Genomic DNA, 21,711 nt, shown 5'->3' with positions numbered 1-21,711 from the left:
GTAAGTAAGACACCTTCTTTTTTAGAAAATGGATCCAAAAAGTCATAGAATGATAAAAAGCACAGTTATGAATTATTCATTTCCATCCATTCTGACTATATGACTGTTCAAAGGTCTGGTTACTTAAGAGGATTATAGGATACTACTTGGAAGACGGACAGAAGGTAGTATTAGGCCTCAACGAATTATTAATGCTAGTCTTGCAGAACCCATTTTGTTAATATTTAATTTCCCTATGAAAGAGATAATTCAAATAAAATAACTTTAAGGACTGTTTTCACATAGCTGATATAACATATTTTACTCAAATTGAACTACCCTCACATTTGTCATTTAGAGACTAGTTCTCTTACCTTTTCTGAAGAATCTATCTTGTCATTTAAGGAAAAATTATATGAAATTTAGTCAACCCAGAATACCAGCCAACACTGGAACATGGGCACTTACTGTGTACATAATACAGTGATAGAAAATAAATTTGGGGGAGGGCTGAGTTTTTCCAAATACAGCCAGCAATTTTAAAATGAGATACACATCACCCCTGTATAATTTGAGATTAAATTGCATTCTTTCTTAATTACACTTCCCTATGAAAGTACACTAAAATGTAGCAAAAGTAAGTTCATCTAATTCATTCTTAAAATTTATGAGCCATTCTAACAGAATTTGGAAAGAGCAGCGTGTGTGAAGAGCAGAGGGGAATCTAGGGCTGTTTGGATAACGTACTGTAGCAGACACTAATATTTCAGCATGTGTTCTGTACCGAGCATCATCAAGACCATGTGGTCTGGAGGCAAAAGCAAGCAAGCAGAACACAACAGACTCTTATGTAAGGGCAGAAAGTTAATATACTTTAAACATGGGATTTATTTTAAGTCTGGGAAGATATGTTTTATTCAACAGGCAATACAGAGAAAAAAAAACAATTGGTGAACTTTGTGTAGAGAAAGAAATAAAATCTAATTCATACCAACCCCTTTACACTAAAATAAAATCAGTGTGGATCAAATATTTAGGTGTTTTAAAAAGTTAAGCTATATATAAATAACTAAAAAGGATTTTGGTGAAGATCTTTGGTGACCTTGAGTAAAGAACAAATCCTAGTGATAGGGACTGGCTTGAAAAGCAAAGCCTATAAAGATTAGGGCTCTGATTAGGTCAGGATTTAGAGCCCAGCTTGTTATAAAACACCAAACAAACCCTCGTGGACTATTACTTCCTGGTAAAAAATATTTTAGTCCCTAAGGCTAATAATCAGAAACGTTTATTTAGGGCCAAGGGTAATATGCCCTGCTCATAATCCTGGTAACCTGAGTTTGGGTTTCTGTCACCCATGGAAAAGCACTCCAGGGGAGGGGGGGCAAGGGCATTCCACAGGAGCTGTGGACCAGCCAGCTTCCAGTACACAGCAGAGTGGTAAACAAGAGAGACCCTGCCTCAAACAAAATAAAAAGGGAAGATGGGCTTTCAATTGTCCCCTGACCTCTTTCTTCATGTGTAACCCAGGATGTGTGTGCTATGAACTCACATACATACAAATAAATATATGTGCGCGCACACACACGCACACACACACACACACACACACACACACACAGAGGCACCCACAGCGGCACTCACAGAGAGTTTAAGCCAGATGTGGTAGTGTATGCCTGTGATCTTAACACTTAGGAGCAAGAGGCAAGAGGATCAGAATTCAGGCTGATGAGATGACTTCGTTTAGGAGTGCTTGCTGTTCTTCCAGAGGACTTGGGTTTGAATCTTAGCTTACACATGGTAGTTCACAAATATTCTTGACTTCAGTCCCTTGAGCTCTGGCGTCTTTTTTGGTCTCTGCAGGTACTACATATAGGTACTACAGTGTGTGTGTGTGTGTGTGTGTGTGTGTGTGTGTCTGCTTGTTGTTGTTGAAACAGCCATACACAAATTAAGTCCTTGCTCATAGTATAAAAGAAATCAACCAAACAACAAGAGAAATGCTTACGTACAATATAAAATTATATATAATTTATTTTATGTATTATATACCATTGAAACAATCAAGAAAGACTCCTGTGGCAACTGGAGAGGAGTAACTTGGCAGGAGAGTCCATGTTTCATTTCAGTAACTGATCCAGCTTAAGGAGGATGAAAGTAACTTGGAGGGTTATGACCTCAGCGCAGTCACATTTTATAGGGGAGTGGCACCTGGGACAGCCTCACCAGGCCTTCAGGAGTAAAGCACCTGATGTGTGACACACATAGTGTCTGTGACAGCTGTTCTACTCCAGGGTCCGAGTGAGACTCACCGGGTAAGTTTACAGAACCGGACACGGAGGAGCTTACCGTCATACTGTTAGTGCAGTCCAATGCATGCAGATCAGCCTCCATGCTTAGCAACTGTGCATCCTTTACATGTCTACAGCAGAGGCCACCACTGAAAATATATAGACCACCAGTTTTCAACCTGTGGGTTCTGATCACGTGGGGATTGAATGACCCTTTCACAGAGGTCGCCTAAGACTATGGTGGGGTGATAAATATTTACATTATGATCCGGAACAGTATCAAAGTTAGTTATGGAGTAGCAACAAAAATAATTTTATGGCAGGGAGTTACCAGAGCATGAGGAACTATGAGGAACTGAATTAAAGGGTCATAACATGGGGGGGGGGTTGTTGAGAACCTCTGATATAGACCTTCACATTTTGACATGTGAACTGAGCAAAATACATGAATACATATTATAAGAAAATCTTTGAACAACAACCCTATTTACAATGTCACTGTATACACACACACACACACACACACACACAGAGAGAGAGAGAGAGAGAGAGAGAGAGAGAGAGAGAGAGAGAGAGAGAAATCTATATGTTCAGTGTTTACAGTGATTATTGCTAGGTAGTTTGATTGAAATAAGTTTTACATGCTATGTAAAAGTAAATGAACTATTTTTTTCAAGAAACACAATGTTCTTATGATCAGAAAATGTAACATTTGTTATGAAAATAAAATAATTCAATACCAATGGAGTATAATGACTCTAAATTATGCTCTCAGTGTGATATTAAAAAATATGTGGTGTTGGGGCTGGAGACCAGGCTCAGCAGTTGGGAGCACTTTAGAGGACCCAGGTTCTGTTCCCAGTACTAACACCAGGTGTTCACAACAATAAACCCTATGCTGGCTTCCATGGCTACTGTAGAAACACAGTGTGCATGCACACTCACACACACACAAGCACACACACATTTTTAAAGGGCCATTGATATCTCTGTTATCATCAGCCTCTGATTATCATAACAAGAGTCTTACAAGCAGGTCTGTCTGGCCTGCAGGACCTGGGCCATAGGCATACCTGGATAAGTATAAATTTGTCTCAAGACAGTTGTAGATGACAGTACCACGCCTCAGCTCAAAAGGTGAATTTCCTTGAAAATTCAAGTTTCTCTGGCTCCCTGAACAAGCTCTTGTATGGATGATTCTTGGTAGGCTTTTCCTTTTCTAAAACTGTGACTGTTCTGAAATAAGCCATTCCATAGAGTCCCCAGTAACTATGTCACTGACAGGTGACTTGACAATTACTCTGCAAAACCCAGGCATAACCTCAGTAGACATGATGCGGATAGAGTGGACAGGTACTGAAGATAACTGCCCAGGTGTGTCTTGTACATAGCCTGGAGACTTGACTCAAGTGCTTAGTGTGTCTGTCTGACACGGTCTCAGTAAAGGAACACTTGGGATAGGACTCTCTTATCTCCCAAAGCCCATCCAACTCTGCACAGTTCTATGCTGATGCCCCTGACCACCAAATCACTCCTTTCTAATTTGTCCTGCTGTCTATAAAACTGTCACACGCAAGCTCTCAGATGGACAGACAAACAAGCACACAGAATTGTTTCTGTCAGAGCGTGCATAATCCTCCTTATAATTGGGCGTCACACAGAGCACTATTGAAGGCTCCACAGTCATCTCTTAGTGTGTGGAAAACACCCCAGATGCTGTTCCTGTGGTATTTTTATTGGTGTGTTCTCCCTGTACAGAGAACCAGGTTCTATAAAGGCAAAGGCATTTACATTTATCATGTATTAGACCATCCTCCCTCCTCCTCATCCCTCATCTTCATCCCTACCCAACATCCCCCATCTTCCTTCCACTTGATTATACTTCACATACATTCCACAGACATGTGTTGTGTGTTTCTCTCTATATAACCTATGTTCCAAAAATGAAAGAAGTTGTGGTGTCTGTCTTCCTGTGTCTGGTTTATTTTGTTTAATAGACCTCCAGTACCATCCATTTCCTTGCAAACAACATAATTTCATTCTCCTTTATGGCTGACTAAAATTCCATCGTGTATATATCTACCACATTTCCTATATCTGTTCATCTGCTGATGGGCACCTAGGGTGATTTTGTAAGTTGGTTATTGTCCTCAGCCCTTAAAAAAATCATTTAACAGCAAATTTGCAATTTCAGTAGGGGTTGGTGGGAACTGCTTATCTTTGCTCTACTTAGAAACAGCGAAGGAGGCTCAAAAATGGGTATTGGAATTGCTGAAACCTTATTTGTGCACACAAATGGCAGCTGCTCCCGGAAGGATTCTAACTGCAGGGCTGAGGCATGAGGCCCCTTAGTCATCTCCCCCACTGGGTTATCTCTCCATGCAGCCTCTCCAGGAAAGCCTCTCTAAAAAAATCCAATCTTGTTTTTTAAGAATTTCATATATGGGTACTCTATTTACATCATTTACCCCCTCTGTCCCTCCCCTACTCTGTCTCAAATTCATGGCTTCTTATTTAATTATTATTGTTTTACACACACACACACACAAATTTATACATACAACCCGAGTCTTTTCAGTGTCACTCATATCCATACATCCTTCAGGCAAATTTGAAAACCAGTGTGTCATGATGGATAGATAACCTGGTTAAGTTTATTGATAGTCAATTACCTTGGGGGCTGTTTGAGAGATGTGGTGATGAAGGAGCAGGGGATCAAGACAAGAGAGGGTATGCAAAGGGGAGATACCACACTTGAGAACAAGGAAATGGCCACTGTGGACCTAGACCCCAGATCACAAGGTCAGATATTAGGGTCACCCTCCAAAAATGAAGCCTCTGGTGGATCGGCTATCTTGTGCACTTGTCTCTCCAGAGGCTGAACTGCTTTGTAATTCCCGGGCCTATGGATATCTGTTCAGGCTCCTAGTGAGCCCTACCAGCATTGGCTATTGTCCTCCACTCATCTTTAACCACTCAATAGAAAGCCTGTCCTCTCAGCCCTTCAATACCATTCCTACCTCCACAGCCTTGTCTCTCTCACCCTTCCTTTGCCTAAACAAATCTCAGCTTTCCCACTCTGAAGTGGTTCCATTATTGCTTTTGGTTTCATTTCATGGTATCCTTTGAGGGGCTCCTGTAACAACTGTGACAGGATGCTGATGAAATACTCTAGTGGCCAAAGTTGGGCAAGAATATGTGGCAAATTCAGCTCTTTGGGTCAGAAAAGCACCGGGGCAGCTAGGGCGCAGGGTCAGCTGACACTCGCCAGCTACCCAAAACACCCGCCACAGGATCTTAAGACTTCTGGTGAGTGGAACACAGCTTCTGCTCCAATCCAACTGCGCGCGGGACCTGAGACTGCATTAGTTAGGGAAGCAGAAACCAGCCTGAGTAGGGCCACAGGCCTCATCCGGCCGGATCAGCGCCGGGGTAGCTAGAGCGCAGGGTTGCCTGACACCCGCCAGCAACCCACGACCCCCGCCACAGGATTTTGGGACTGCTGGTGAGTGGAACACAGCTTCTGATCCAGTCCAATCATGCGGGACCAGAGACTGCTCTGGTTGGGGAGAGAGAAATCCGGCCTACATAGGGCCACAAGCCTCTTCCGGTCAGAAAAGCACCGGGGCAGCTAGGGCGCAGGGTCAGCTGACACTTGCCAGCTACCCACAACACCCGCCACAGGATCTTAAGACTTCTGGTGAGTGGAACACAGCTTCTGCTCCAATCCAATTGCGCGCGGGACCTGAGACTGCATTAGTTAGGGAAGAAGAAACCGGCCTGAGTAGGGCCACAGGCCTCACCCGGCCGGATCAGCACAGGGGTAGCTTGAGCGCAGGGTCGCCTGACACCCGCCAGCTACCCACGACCCCCGCCACAGGATTTTGAGACTGCTGGTGAGTGGAACACAGCTTCTGCTCCAGTACAATCACGCGGGACCTGAGACTGCTTTGGTTGGGGAGGCAGAAATCCGGCCTACGTAGGGCCACAAGCCTCTTCCGGTCAGAAAAGCACCGGGGTAGCTAGGGCGCAGGGTCGGCTGACACTCACCAGCTACCCACAACACCCGCCACAGGATCTTAAGACTTCTGGTGAGTGGAACACAGCTTCTGCTCCAATCCAATTGCGCGCGGGACCAGAGACTGCATTAGTTAGGGAAGCAGAAAACCGGCCTGAGTAGGACCACAGGCCTCTTCCGGCTGGACCAGCACCGGGTACCGCCAGCTACCCACGACCCCCGCCACAGGATTTTGAGACTGCTGGTGAGTGGAACACAGCTTCTGCTCCAATCTTTAAACAGTGACAACGATAACAACTAACCCCAGAGATTACCAGATGGCGAAAGGTAAACGTAATAATCTTACTAACAGAAACCAAGACCACTCACCATCATCAGAACCCAGCACCCCCACTTCGCCCAGTCCAGGGCACCCCAACACACCGGAAAAGCTAGACACGGATCTAAAAGCATATCTCATGATGATGGTAGAGGACATCAAGAAGGACTTTAATAACTCACTTAAAGAATTACAGGAGAAAATGGCTAAAGAGTTACAAGTCCTTAAAGAAAAACAGGATAACCTAATCAAACAGGTAGAAGTCCTTAAAGAAAAACAGGATAACACAATCAAACAGGTAGAAGTCCTTAAAGAAAAACAGGAAAACACATCCAAACAGATGATGGAAATGAACAAAACCATACTAGACCTAAAAAGGGAAGTAGACACAATAAAGAAAACCCAAAATGAGGCAACACTGGAGATAGAAACCCTAGGAAAGAAATCTGGAACCATAGATACGAACATCAGCAACAGAATACAAGAGATGGAAGAGAGAATCTCAGGTACAGAAGATTCCATAGAGAACATCGGCACAACAATCAAGGAAAATGTAAAATGCAAAAAGATCCTAACTCAAAACATCCAAGAAATACAGGACACAATGAGAAGACCAAACCTACGGATAATAGGAGTGGATGAGAATGAAGATTTTCAACTCAAAGGACCAGCAAACATCTTCAACAAAATTATAGAAGAAAACTTCCCAAATCTAAAGAAAGAGATGCCCATGAACATACAAGAAGCCTACAGAACTCCAAATAGACTGGACCAGAAAAGAAATACCTCCCGACACATAATAATCAGAACAACAAATGCTCTAAATAAAGATAGAATACTAAAAGCAGTAAGAGAAAAAGGCCAAGTAACATATAAAGGCAAGCCTATCAGAATTACACCAGATTTTTCACCAGAGACTATGAAAGCCAGAAGATCCTGGACGGATGTTATACAGACACTAAAAGAACACAAATTCCAGCCCAGGCTACTATACCCAGCCAAACTCTCAATTAACATAGATGGAGAAACCAAAGTATTCCATGACAAAACCAAATTCACACATTATCTCTCCACGAATCCAGCCCTTCAAAGGATAATAACAGAAAAAAACCAATACAAGGACAGGAACCACGCCCTAGAAACAACAAGAAGGTAATCCCTCAACAAACCTAAAAGAAGACAGCCACAAGAACAGAATGCCAACTTTAACAACAAAAATAACAGGAAACAACAATTACTTTTCCTTAATATCTCTTAATATCAATGGACTCAACTCCCCGATAAAAAGACATAGACTAACAAACTGGCTACACAAACAAGACCCAACATTTTGTGCTTACAGGAAACTCATCTCAGAGAAAAAGATAGACACTACCTAAGAATGAAAGGCTGGAAAACAATTTTCCAAGCAAATGGTATGAAGAAACAAGCTGGAGTAGCCATTCTAATATCTGATAAGATTGACTTCCAACCCAAAGTCATTAAAAAAGACAGGGAGGGACACTTCATACGCATCAAAGGTAAAATCCTCCAAGAGGAACTATCAATCCTGAATATCTATGCTCCAAATACAAAGGCAGCCACATTCATTAAAGAAACTTTAGTAAATCTCAAAGCACACATTGCACCTCATACAATAATAGTGGGAGACTTCAACACACCACTTTCACCAGTGGACAGATCATGGAAACAGAAACTAAACAGGGACACAGAGAAACTAAGAGAAATTATGAATCAAATGGATCTGGCAGATATCTACAGAACATTCTATCCTAAAACAAAAGGATATACCTTCTTCTCAGCACCCCATGGCACCTTCTCTAAAATTGACCACATAATTGGTCACAAAACAGGCCTCAACAGATACAAAAATATTGAAATTGTCCCATGCATCCTATCAGATCACCATGGACTAAAGCTGATCTTCAATAACAAAATAAATAATAGAAAGCCAACCTTCACGTGGAAACTGAACAACACTCTTCTCAATGATACCTTGGTCAAGGAAGGAATAAAGAAAGAAATTAAGGACTTTTTAGAGTTCAATGAAAATGAAGCCACAACATACCCAAACTTATGGGACGCAATGAAAGCATTTCTAAGAGGAAAACTCATAGCTCTGAGTGCCTCCAAAAGGAAACTAGAGAGAGCACACATTAGCAGCTTGACAACACACCTAAAAGCACTAGAACAAAAGGAAGCAAATTCACCCAAGAGGAGTAGACGGAAGGAAATAATCAAACTCAGGGGTGAAATCAACCAAGTGGAAACAAGAAAAACTATTCAAAGAATCAACCAATCAAGGAGCTGGTTCTTTGAGAAAATCAACAAGATAGATAAACCCTTAGCCAGACTCACTAGAGGGCACAGGGAAAGCATCCTAATTAACAAAATCAGAAATGAAAAAGGAGACATAACAACAGATCCTGAAGACATCCAAAACACCATCAGATCCTTCTACCAAAGGCTATACTCAACAAAACTGGAGAACCTGGATGAAATGGAGAAGTTCCTAGACAGATACCAGGTACCAAAGTTGAATCAAGATCAGGTTAATGATCTAAACAGCCCTATATCCCCCAAAGAAATAGAAGCAGTCATTAATAGTCTCCCAACTAAAAAAAGCCCAGGACCAGATGGGTTTAGTGCAGAGTTCTATCAGACCTTCAAAGAAGATCTAATCCCAGTTCTTCACAAACTATTCCACAAAATAGAAACAGAAGGTACTCTACCCAACTCATTTTATGAAGCCACAATTACTCTGATACCTAAACCGCAAAAAGACCCAACAAAGATAGAAAACTTCAGACCAATATCCCTTATGAATATTGATGCAAAAATCCTCAATAAAGTTCTTGCTAACCGAATCCAAGAACACATCAAAACACTCATCCATCCTGACCAAGTAGGTTTCATCCCAGGGATGCAGGGATGGTTCAATATACGGAAATCCATCAACGTAATCCAGTATATAAACAAACTCAAAGACAAAAACCACATGGTCATCTCGTTAGATGCGGAAAAAGCATTTGACAAGATCCAACACCCATTCATGATAAAAGTCTTGGAAAGATCAGGAATTCAAGGCCCATACCTAAACATGGTAAAAGCAATCTACAGCAAACCAGTAGCCAACATCAAAGTAAATGGTGAGAAGCTTGAAGCAATCCCTCTAAAATCACGGACGAGACAAGGCTGTCCACTTTCTCCATACCTATTCAACATTGTACTTGAAGTCCTAGCCAGAGCAATTCGACAACAAAAGGAGATCAAAGGGATACAAATTGGAAAAGATGAAGTCAAAATATCACTTTTTGCAGATGATATGATAGTATATATAAGTGACCCTAAAAATTCCACCAGAGAACTCCTAAGCCTGATAAACAGCTTCGGTGAAGTAGCTGGATATAAAATTAACTCAAACAAATCAATGGCCTTTCTCTACACAGAGAATAAACAGGCTGAGAAAGAAATTATGGAAACAACACCCTTCTCAATAGTCACAAATAATATAAAATATCTTGGCGTGACTCTAACTAAGGAAGTGAAAGATCTGTATGATAAAAACTTCAAGTCTCTGAAGAAAGAAATTAAAGAAGATCTCAGAAGATGGAAAGATCTCCCATGCTCATGGATTGGCAGGATCAACATTGTAAAAATGGCTATCTTGACAAAAGCAATCTACAGATTCAATGCAATCCCCATCAAAATTCCAACTCAATTCTTCAACGAATTAGAAAGTGCAAACTGCAAATTCATCTAGAATAACAAAAAACCTAGGATAGCAAAAACTCTTCTCAAGGATAAAAGAACCTCTGGTGGAATCACCATGCCGGACCTAAAGCTCTACTACAGAGCAATTGTGATAAAATCTGCATGGTACTGGTATAGTGACAGACAAATAGACCAATGGAATAGAATTGAAGACCCAGAAATGAACCCACACACCTACGGTCACTTGATCTTAGACAAGGGAGCTAAAAACATCCAGTGGAAGAAAGACAGCATTTTCAACAAATGGTGCTGGCACAACTGGTTGTTAACATGTAGAAGAATGCGAATCGATCCATTCCTATCTCCTTGTACTAAGGTCAAGTCTAAGTGGATCAAGGAACTTCACATAAAACCAGAGACACTGAAACTTATAGAGGAGAAAGTGGGGAAAAGCCTTGAAGATATGGGCACAGGGGAAAAATTCCTGAATAGAACAGTAATGGCTTGTGCTGTAAGATCGAGAATTGACAAGTGGGACCTCATGAAACTACAAAGCATCTGCAAGGCTAAAGACACCATCAATAAGACAAAAAAACCACCAACAGATTGGGAAAGGATCTTCACCTATCCTAAATCAGATAAGGGACTAATATCCAATATATATAAAGAACTCAAGAAGGTGGACTCCAGAAAATCAAATAACCCCATTAAAAAATGGGGCTCAGAACTGAACAAAGTATTCTCACCTGAGGAATACTGAATGGCAGTGAAGCACCTGAAAAAATGTTCAACATCCTTAATCATCAGGGAAATGCAAATCAAAACAACCCTGAGATTCCACCTCACACCAGTCAGAATGGCTAAGATCAAAAATTCAGGTGACAGCAGATGCTGGCGAGGATGTGGAGAAAGAGGAACACTCCTCCATTGTTGGTGGGATTGCAAGCTTGTACAACCACTCTGGAAATCAGTCTGGCGGTTCCTCAGAAAATTGGACATAGTACTACCGGAGGATCCAGCAATACCTCTCCTGGGCATATATCCAGAAGATGTCCCAATCGGTAAAAAGGACACATGCTCCACTATGTTCATAGCAGCCCTATTTATAATAGCCAGAAGCTGGAAAGAACCCAGATGTCCCTCAACAGAGGAATGGATACAGAAATTATGGTACATTTACACAATGGAGTACTACTCAGCTATTAAAAAGAATGAATTTATGAAATTCCTAGCCAAATGGATGGACCTGGAGGGCATCATCTTGAGTGAAGTAACACAATCACAAAAGAACTCACACAATATGTATTCACTGATAAGTGGATATTAGCCCAAAACTTAGGATACCCAAGATATAAGATACAATTTGCTAAACGCATGAAACTCAAGAAGAATGAAGACCAAAGTGTGGACACTGTGCACCTTCTTAGAATTGGGAACAAAACACCCAGGGAAGGAGTTACAGAGACAAAGTTCGTAGCTGTGATGAAAGGATGGACCATTTAGAGACTGCCGTATCCAGGGATCCATCCCATAATCAGCTTCTAAATGCTGACACCATTGCATACACTAGCAAGATTTTGCTGAAAGGACCCAAATATAGCTGTCTCTTGTGAGACGATGCTGGGGCCTAGCAAACACAGGAGTGAATGTTCACAGTCAGCTATTGGATGTATCACAGGGCTCCCAATGGAGAAGCTAGAGAAAGTACCCAAGGAGCTAAAGGGATCTGCAACCCTATTGTTGGAACAACATGATGTACTAACCAGAACCCCGGAGCTCTTGTCTCTAGCTGCATATGTATCGAAAGATGGCCTAGTCGGCCATCAATGGAAAGAGAGGCCCATTGGACTTGCAAACTTTATATGCCCCAATATAGGGGAATGCCAGGGCCAAAAGAATGGGAATGGGTGGGTAGGGAAGTGGGGGGCGCTATGGGGGACTTTTGGGATAGCATTGGAAATGTAATTGAGGAAAATATGTAATAAAATATTAAAAATCAAAAAAAAAGTAAACAAAGTCATAAAAAAAAGAATATGTGGCAAATTCAGACAAATCAGTTCTCAATGTGATGTCATCCCCTCTACCCCCCCCCCCCCCCAGTGCTTGGTAACTTACGTTAGCCAATCATGTCCTGACCTGTACTCACTATGACTTCACAGTATTTTAAGTTAAGCTTTTGGTCAGACAAAGCTTTCTCTGCTCTGATCTCTTGGGTCACAGTGTTCATTTGGACCTCATAGTGCAGCTGAGCAGCCAGCTTTACAGACCCAGGAGGAAGTCATGAGTGACCTCCAGTGCTGAGAGCTTTTAAGGCTCTGCTCTTAGGATGGGGTATTGTCTGCATAATCGCTTATACATAGTTAACCTCATAAGGCATTCCTCTCTGCTTTTATGCAAATGAACCATTTCATACCCAAAGTGCATGGCTGAACTGTAGCTCTTCTCAGGAGGGAGGCCATTTAAAACATTTCCATTGTTTTAACAAGAAAATGTCCAAATTTGAATACTCGCCTTGTGTTAACTTATAATCATTGTAAACAGGACATTGGATCCCAGAAAAGGTTTGCATAGAAGGACATTGTGGTAAGTGATACAATCCTTATAAAGTCACTTATTGACTTTGGGGGTTTTTATGAGCTTCCGTGTAATTTTTAGTGAAATGCTGGAATCACAGAAATGGTTCACTTGGATAAGGTGGCAGGTAAGAGAGAAGCAAACGAGATAACCTTAGGAAAATGACAGTGCTGGGATCCAGGAAACACAGATACGTCTCAGTAACCTGAGGAAACCGTCAGATGAAGACAAATTGACAATGGCTAAAGAACTTTCACTTTCAAAAAAAAAAAAAAAAAAGCTGGGGTTTCACAGCTGTTCAATGAACTTCCAAAAATTCTATTCAATATTTGTTCCCAACGTGGAGAGCCAGAAATGAACAAGGCTCCAAGGAGAAGGTGCTCTGCCAGTTGCTCCAGTTGTTAGTCAGCTCAGACACCTTCGAGGACTGATAGACTGCAGAAGTACCTCACCACTACCTCAGTGAATCCATCCTACTGTCTCCGGGCTCCTGATGGCCTCTGGTGAGAAGAGGGAAGGGCTATGTGTTCTCCACAGAGAGACACAAAAGCCAGTTGCGGGGGGAAGGCTGAGGGGAGTCCTTCTCGCTGGGCTAGCCACTTCTGGCCACTGCAGATAACAGAGAGTTGTAGATAAAGATAGATTTTCAATCAGCCACTAAACAGACTCCCGCTGAGGAGCACACTGGAGAAACGTGAACAGCGAACGCAGAAAACAACCATATGGCTGCTTTTAATGACCCAATCAATACAAGAAAAGTGTGGCACTTATAATCAGCTCTAGACCCAAATATCATTTGTTTGTTAGGCTTCGGCTTTCAGGGAGGTAGACCTTAGTGCTCATTTCCCCAACTCACAGTGCTCTAGGGATTCAGGTGGGAGGAAACATAAAACGAAAACCAAACAAACACAATTTCATTTTTATTGTCTTCAGATTTTTCTTTTCTCTCATGGTTCCTCGCCCTGTCACTATTCTAGCCTGCTAGTCCTGCCTTTCAAGTTATCCGAACTTCAACTGAGATTCCATGATATAAAGATCCTCTAGAGAAAAGCCCTGAAAACTAAACAGCAGTGGACAGAGGCACACACAAGGAAGAATGGCGCTCTGCCTATTTCCCGGCCACACCCAGGTCCCTCTGTAGCTTTAGCCAGACCTATTGACTAGACTATTCCTCCCTCCATCTCTGACTGGCCAGTCCTTCAGGATGAGCACAACACAGTGTGGGCTGAGTTCTCTCCCATCCGAGGTATATGTCAGCAGGTACCTTCTGTCTAATTCTCTGAACATCTCATGCCTTTCATCTTCTGGACAAACCCCAGGTCATCAGCACCGTTCAGTGCTGCAGCAGAACACAGAGTATTGATTGTCCAACAGACAACAGCAGGCAACTGAAACCCGCACGTGGAATGAACCTGACCTTTCCACCCCTTTATTAGGCTCAGCCCTTGAACCTGATGCATGCTCCATCCTAGCCAACCATCACAGTGAAAATGCCCTATTCCTTCCCCACTCCTGCCTCCCCTAGGAAGTGTGTGGATGGTCTGCTAAGGGATTTCTCTTCTCTGAATGCCAGATGCACTATTCCGTGCCTCCCTGGAACTTAGGCTACATTGCTGTGCTGATCTCTGCTCTGTCCTCTTGTCCATCACACTCAGCCTCATCGACACATAGGTCTGCCTGATGGTCATTTGTCTCCATGTCTGGGGTGTATCAGATTTCTCTCAGCTGGGACAGCAGTGTATGGAGGTTCCATTTGCACCCCCTGCCTGGCACAGAAGAGACCTTTAGTCCAGCCCACTCAGTCTTGGCCGCACGGCTGTCTGTAAGGAAGCTCCTCCCTGATCAGTCTTGGCTCCTGGAAGGGGCGGGGTAACTGACGCAATCAAACATGGGGTTGGCCTTAACCATGTTTCTTTCCATGGAAAGACACAGAGTTGACAAATGATCCCAATCACTTTGGGGTTTCTTTCCCCCAAACTATAAATGACAGGGGGCATGGATATTACCTACACTAGGGAGCTCAAAGGCACTGAAGAATCTCAAGAACCATTAGAAGTCAATATGTTGCCCATATGTGGGTCACAAACCCATGAGATCTATTCAAATTGGTCATTCCTATAATCATACTTTTCATTTGAAATCTTCATTTTAGAAAACAGTTCTTAAGTATAAAGACATCAGTATATATCTTTAAAAGTAAATTTAGTAATATCCCCTGATAACTTTCTGAAAGCTAGTTTGATCTAAGTAAGAGAGGTTCTTTAATGACCACCATCAAGGTGTGATGAAGTTTGGACCTCCTCCAGATGTCAATCACCTGCTTGGAGGATCAAGAGAGCAAAAGTTCCCTAGCTCTGCAGCAAGCATCTCTCTCCTGCCCCATAACTCTCCCCCCCTCCCCCTTCTCCTGTTCTCTCTGCATTAGCCTCCTGTGTATCCGAGCAACCTCCCATTCCTGAATCCCTGATATTTTCATTTGGGTCTAATCTGCCACCCCATCTGAGGCATTCAGTGCTGATTACAGAGACACGTGGTTGGCTTGTCTCCTGGTCTCAGAATTTCAATTACAATGATTTTTGAAACTTTATCATATTCTGCCATCTCTTCTGGTGGATAAACATACCTTCCTAGATCGAAAACCCACTGATTCAGAGGCTTGCCTTTCACTGATTAATCATGATAAATTCTTTTTTTTATTTATTCTTTGTTGTCTGAGGCTCTTGTCTAAGGTATGATCAAACTGTAATTACATTCCCCTATTGACATGTTTAGTTTGGGAATCTTTAATGGGAAAATTTGAAACTTCTGGAATTAATGGACAATTAAAAAAACAACTGGGACATTTCCACACTGTGCTGGCTAGTTTTATGTCAACTTGACACAAGGTAGAGTCATCTGATAGGAAGAAATCAATGCCTCTATAAAATGGGACTTCATGTAAGTCTGAGTCATTTTCTGGATTGGTGATTGATATGAGAGGGTGCAGCTCAGTGTGGGTGGTGTTACCCTTGGCCAGTTGGTCTTGAGGTATATAAGAAAATCAGCTGAGCAAGCCAGAAGAAGTGAGCCTGTGAGAGCACTCCTCCATCATCTCTGCTTTAGTTCCGGCCTTGAGTTCCTGCCTTGACTTCTCTCCGATGGACTGTTATCTGGATGCATAAAATGACAAACGCTTTTCCCCCCAGATTATGTTTGGTCATGGTTGTTTTTGTCACAATAGAAACTGTAACTAAGACAAGCATTATTGTAATAATACGGCACAGTATTTCTATTGTATCCAAAGTAGGTTGTAAAGTTCCCAGCTGAGACACCAAGAGAAAAGGCAACTTGGGATTCACGTGGGGCAGGTGCTTCCTCGAATGAGCAAGGCAGAGTGGTTTCTAAGGCTTGAACATCATGGGATGGATCCTTACATTGCTGAGATGGGGTGTAATCACTGAGCACTGTCCCTGCAAGAGCAGATTGAGCCAGCACATGGAGGTGCTCAGCTATAGGAATGTGGCCCTGCTGTTTCATCTCCTAACGATGAATTTTTCTCATGCTAAGAATCTTTATGATTCCATAGAGAAGATGTTTGTTGATTTACTGTACCATAATGTTATAAAATAGCTCAGATGAAAATAATGGGTTATGTCACAGAGAAAGAAAAGCTGAATTGTGTGACACAGAAGCCTCAGACACTCACAAAAACATACGTTCAAAACAACAACAACAACAACAACAAAAGATCCAAATCAACAACAAAAGACCCAAAACAACAACAACAAAACAACAACAACAAAAAAACCCTGTTTCTCTTGCACCTTTAAAAATGACACTTCTGAGTTAAATGGTGCAAATGGGGGTTAAAGAGGTTCAAAACATCATGCATATGCATGAAATTCTCAGAGAATAAAATTACACTAAAACAGTATTTCTTAGATTGATACATTTTTATATGTCAACAAATATTTGAAGATTATTCTATTTTGCTAAATTTTATCCAGTACCATCAATAAAAATAGCTCAACAACTCAGAAAAGAACAAGGAACTTTTTCTTATCAAGTACTCAAAACTTGGTTTAGAAATAAGCTGTCCTTGGCTCTGAATACTTGATTGGTTTTTGAAAAATGCCGTTAGAGGTTTCTAGTTTGTCACCCAAATAGCATGTCAGACAACAGAGAGCATTTTGTCAGGCTAAGACACCGTTCAATCATAATCTGAGTTTGACTTCAAAGCTTTCACAATTCAATTTTATTTAGAATTGAGAAAATATGACTGCGGAGAACAGGGTAAGGGCAGACCGAGTGTTTATCTTCTGTGGAACCACAGGGCAGGGAAGGGGAGCATGTGAGCCCATTCCTCATTTCCCCCCAACTTCATTTGCCAGCCTCCAAATCTAGGTGACCTGCTGCCCTCTGACAGTGCTGGGGCCATGGGAAGATGCTCAGGCTGATGTTGTGTGAGCATATGTTTGTGTCCGTGGAGTCCTGTCACAGTGCAGATACTGTGAGCAACACAAGAACATAGAGGACACGGCTCATGTGTTGCACAAATTCAGACAGCTATTTGTGGCAAACTCAGGGACCACTGGGAAACCTGCACCTTTCTCCAACAAACAAAACAAAAACCTAACGTTCCATTATAATTAGATACTCAGAAAGTACGGCTGGCACATTCTCTGTCTCCTTGCCTAAGGTTCTAATGAAGTCTGAGAGAAATAACGTGTCTCAGATTCCTTAGAGCATGCCGATGTGACCCAACTGGAGTATCACGAAGGCGCTTTTGGAAAGGAAAGATACAAGTGGCTTATAAGTCAAAATTGTTCTGTGCTAGGGAACTCTCACTTAATCTGCATTTTGTGGTAGCCTTTTCTACAAGGATGAAGTCAGAAACATTGACTGGAATATTAACTTTTCCTCAAATCAGCACTCCAGGTGACATACTGAGCCCAGGGGTGGAGAGATAAAAGCTCTCTAGTTCTCATACCAAGTTTATCAATTATTGATTATAGTCAAGGGATAGTTCTAAGTATCAAATGTCATGTGAAATAAATCTCATAAGTATTTTTAGAGCATCTCAGCTTTTTGATAAGAAAAAAAAATGTGTGACCTAAAACAGTTTACCTCCTATTAAAAACCACACGGTCAAAACAAAACGGTGTAATTTTACACATGATTTCAAGTAACTCTTACTTTTTATAAATATAAAATTGATGCATGTTATTGGTTACTGAGTAGTGAAATTAACAACATCCAAAGAATCTTTTTAATTTCTTCTTTTATTTTTGAGATTGTAATTGAATCATATCCCCTTCCTTCCCTCCCTCCAAGTCTACACCTCCTTGCTTTCTTTCAAATTCATAGCCTCTTTTCTATCAATTGTTGATAAATACATATATGTATATCAGTAAAGACCTTGCTCATTTGTTGTTTTTCTAGATAATTCATTTCACCTGAAGGAATGCCCATTTTCTTACCCTGAAATCCAGCCAACACCCATAAACAGAGATCCTTCCAGCTGCCTGAGAAATGCGGACATACCACTGAGGCCAGGGGGCTTGGTAGGGAAATGATGAGGGGCTTCATGTATTCAGGGGGCTTGAAATGCATGCATAATGCTATAGTATGCAAGTGAGATACACACATATTTTCAACACACAGAACAGACACAGAATGGTCACCATTCCAGGCCTTAAAGCTATTGAATATACAAAATGTACAAGAAAGTTTGGGTAGCAAATTTGAAGTCTTCTGCCACATCCAAAGTTGAATTAATTTCTCTAGTGCAGAAACTTCTGATGGATCATGTCCCCTTTAATCTCAAGGACATGCCCTGTGAGATAGTTGTTTTGGAAAGGGTAAGGTGCATTTTAGAATGAATGCCATGTTCCTTCTTAAAATAAAAGTTATTACTATGCACTTGAACCAGCTTCTAAGTGCTTTGTCTAAAGCAAGTTAGGGTAAACACGGTATTTTTCTATGCTCTTTTCTTCGAGTGTGTGCACATGGGTTCAGTGGACAGCTTCCAGTGTCCTTCCTCGGATGCTGTGGTGTGACATGTGACATGGTTTCTCTCTGAACCTAGAGCTCACCATGTAAGCTGCTCGCTGGCCAGAGAGCCTCAGAGATGCGCTTTTCTCCAGCTTGCCAGCACAGGCATTACTGTGTGTGGCTTTTAAAAAATGTACATACTGGGGACCAAGCTCAGGCCCTTCTGCTGACAGCTCGAGCATTTTACCAACTGAGCTGGCTCCCCAGCCCATGTTTGTTCTCTCAAGAACTAAGGATAAATATGTCTACTTGAGAATGGTCTAGTTAGACTATATGTGCATGTATAAATACTAAAAATAGATTAAGAATTCTGCTCTTTTGAGTTTTAAATATATGGTATCCAAGTTATATAACAGAAATAAACATTTTATACATATATTTATATATCAACCATCCTTCCATTTACCTGTTTATTATTCCTTCTTCCTGTTGATCATATCTATTCTATCTTTCTATCTATTAAATATATATAGTGTATATATAAACACATACACAGTGTGTGTACTATAGTATCACAATTATACATAATCAGATCTATATGTATTTATAACATAATTACACATATTCATACCCACACATAAATTATACTTAAGAATTCTGTCTATAAAACAATACACTTTAATTTCACACCACTGGGAAACTCACCAGGATGCTCTGTAACTTGACATCTGTTATTGACATGGAAGCCACTATTTTTCTTAAGATTTCTTTCTTTGGAAATCCATATAGAGTCTGTCTGTGGCCCTCAGCCCCTGCGTGATGGAGAACGCTTGTCTGCCTGCTGCACCCTTTTCTCCCCGTGTCCTTGCGATTACTTGGCAGACTAGCGAGAGGAGGCCAGTCTAACGAACCAGCTCAAACACTGAACCTCTTACTGTTGACAGATCTTGCTCGTTAGAGAAGATATGAACTGCCAGTTGGCTGGGAAGGTTTGTGAACTAACACTGACATTTGTCTTGGTACCTCATCCGTGTTTACGACTCCCTGAGTGCATGGGGCAGGGCAGGATGTTTGAGATTAAAAGTACACTATATAGAAATGTTAAATAGCAACAACGATAAACAGCAACAATAAACCTCATTGAAAATACATCTCTAGAGAGAAGCCCCTCCTCTATGAAAAGCTGACAGGTTCTGTGGTGGAGCTGCCATTCTCTGTCCTGTGTAATTGTCCCCTGTTGACAAGCATAGGCTTCATGTGGAGGAGGGCTTCTCTCTGAGGTTGTCTTTTAAGCCTGTCAGCCATGTTAAGTCTTCTCACCATGTCAGAAAACAGCAAGGTGAGAAAGAGATGAACCTTACTTAAGAGGAATATTTGGCGGGTGTGGAATACAAACACAAACTGCAGGTGCTGGGAGCAGGGTTGGCATTCTGTCCCATTTCTTTTCTAGCCTCAGAACTGCAACTTCATTGGCTTTTCCTTAATCACCAGTGAACATTGTTGTAGGACTGTTAAATGGGCACGTTTCCACAGTTACTCTTGAAACACACATTTGAGTCTGCACCCGTTTCCTAGCAGGTAGATCCCATAATCCTTGGGGTGTTTCAGCTGGTAAGCATCGTTTTCATGTTAATAAGCTGGCTTGAGGCTGGTGTATCTGGGAAGCTTCAAGACAGGACTTTTCCACCGAAAGAATGAAGCAGGATTTTAATCCAGTGACTTTCAGACTCTCCCTCCAAGCTCCAGGTGAGGGGAGGGACTGAGGTTAAGTTAATGACCAATGGCAATTAACTTAGTCTATCTATTTATCTATCTGTCTGTCTGTCTGTCTGTCTGTCTGTCTGTCTATCTATCCATCCTCCTAATACAACCTGCTCATCTTTATGATGTCACTCGTATGTATGTTTTCATGGCTGAACAACTGATTGCTGTGCTCATCCCTGAGGGAGAGCAGCTCCCTCACTCCCAGCTTCTCTCAGTTGCCTTCCTACATCACCAGAGTGGCTGCTCCTAGGGAAGTAAGGCTGAAGGTATGAACACTGGGAGAGTCTTGGTGAACTGGTTATCACATCTGGATGTGACTCCACTTTTGATAGGATCCATGACTAGAGAGGAGAAAGTCAGCTGATGCTCTTGGCCTCTATTCTAACATAGGCACCAAGGAGGAGGTTGTATTCTAAATTCATAATAATTAACTTAGTCAGACACTTACAGCTCTGGTTCCAGGGCAGTCTGGAGACTGGCACTCACCACTCATCCGGTTTGGAATTAAGACATCGTCCCAGCAAGATGGGCCCTTTGAAAGAGAAAACCAAAACCAAGTGAAAACCATCCATCATTTCCTTGTGTACAATAGAAATGGAAACGTATTTATTTATTTATTTATTTATTTATTTATTTATTTATTTATTTATTTATTGTGATGCCTTCCCATTGGAATCATGGGAGATAATGAAATAACAAGACTACAGCGATCTTGAGAGTGGGGCTAACACACACAGTCGGGGCTTTCCCCAGACATTCTTGTGGGATCTGTTAGGTCATGAGTGACCCCATAAATTCATAGGACTTTATTTGGTATTTGGCTTAAACAGGTCTGGTTGCCATTCCTTTGACTCCTTGAGGGCCCTGTTTAAACTTTGCTATCTGGAAGGCCATCCCATAGTTGTGACAATATTCTCCAGCTGGTCTACTCACTTTACAGCAGCTGTCAAGACCCCACAAGTGTCATGGCAGTTGCTGAGGTGGGAGTCTGTTCCTTCACTGCATGTGGATTCTAGAGAAGACATGGTCTATACACAGTATTCCAGTACATAGAGAGGCACTGGGGATTGAACCCCCCTATT

The 21,711-nt window shown here is 41.8% G+C and overlaps 1 protein-coding gene across 5 annotated transcripts in view; it reads right to left on the bottom strand.

Annotated features, from left to right (window-relative positions):
• The window catches only part of Prkn (parkin RBR E3 ubiquitin protein ligase), a 1,247,011-nt gene that overhangs the window by 610,834 nt on the left and 614,466 nt on the right, over positions 1–21,711 (bottom strand). For all 5 annotated transcript variants that reach the window (XM_029471043.2, XM_021186390.3, XM_021186389.3 and 2 more), the window contains one exon: positions 21,078–21,161. In XM_029471043.2, coding sequence (XP_029326903.1) covers positions 21,078–21,161 — 84 coding nt within the window. The remainder of the gene's footprint in view (positions 1–21,077; positions 21,162–21,711) is intronic.

The sequence above is a fragment of the Mus caroli genome, unplaced genomic scaffold, assembly GCF_978045245.1.
Source record: "Mus caroli unplaced genomic scaffold, Mus_caroli_1 scaffold_18, whole genome shotgun sequence".
Classification (NCBI taxonomy): Eukaryota; Metazoa; Chordata; class Mammalia; order Rodentia; family Muridae; genus Mus; species Mus caroli.
Note: the sequence above shows the minus strand (reverse complement) of the source record. Positions and strands in the feature narration are given on the sequence as shown.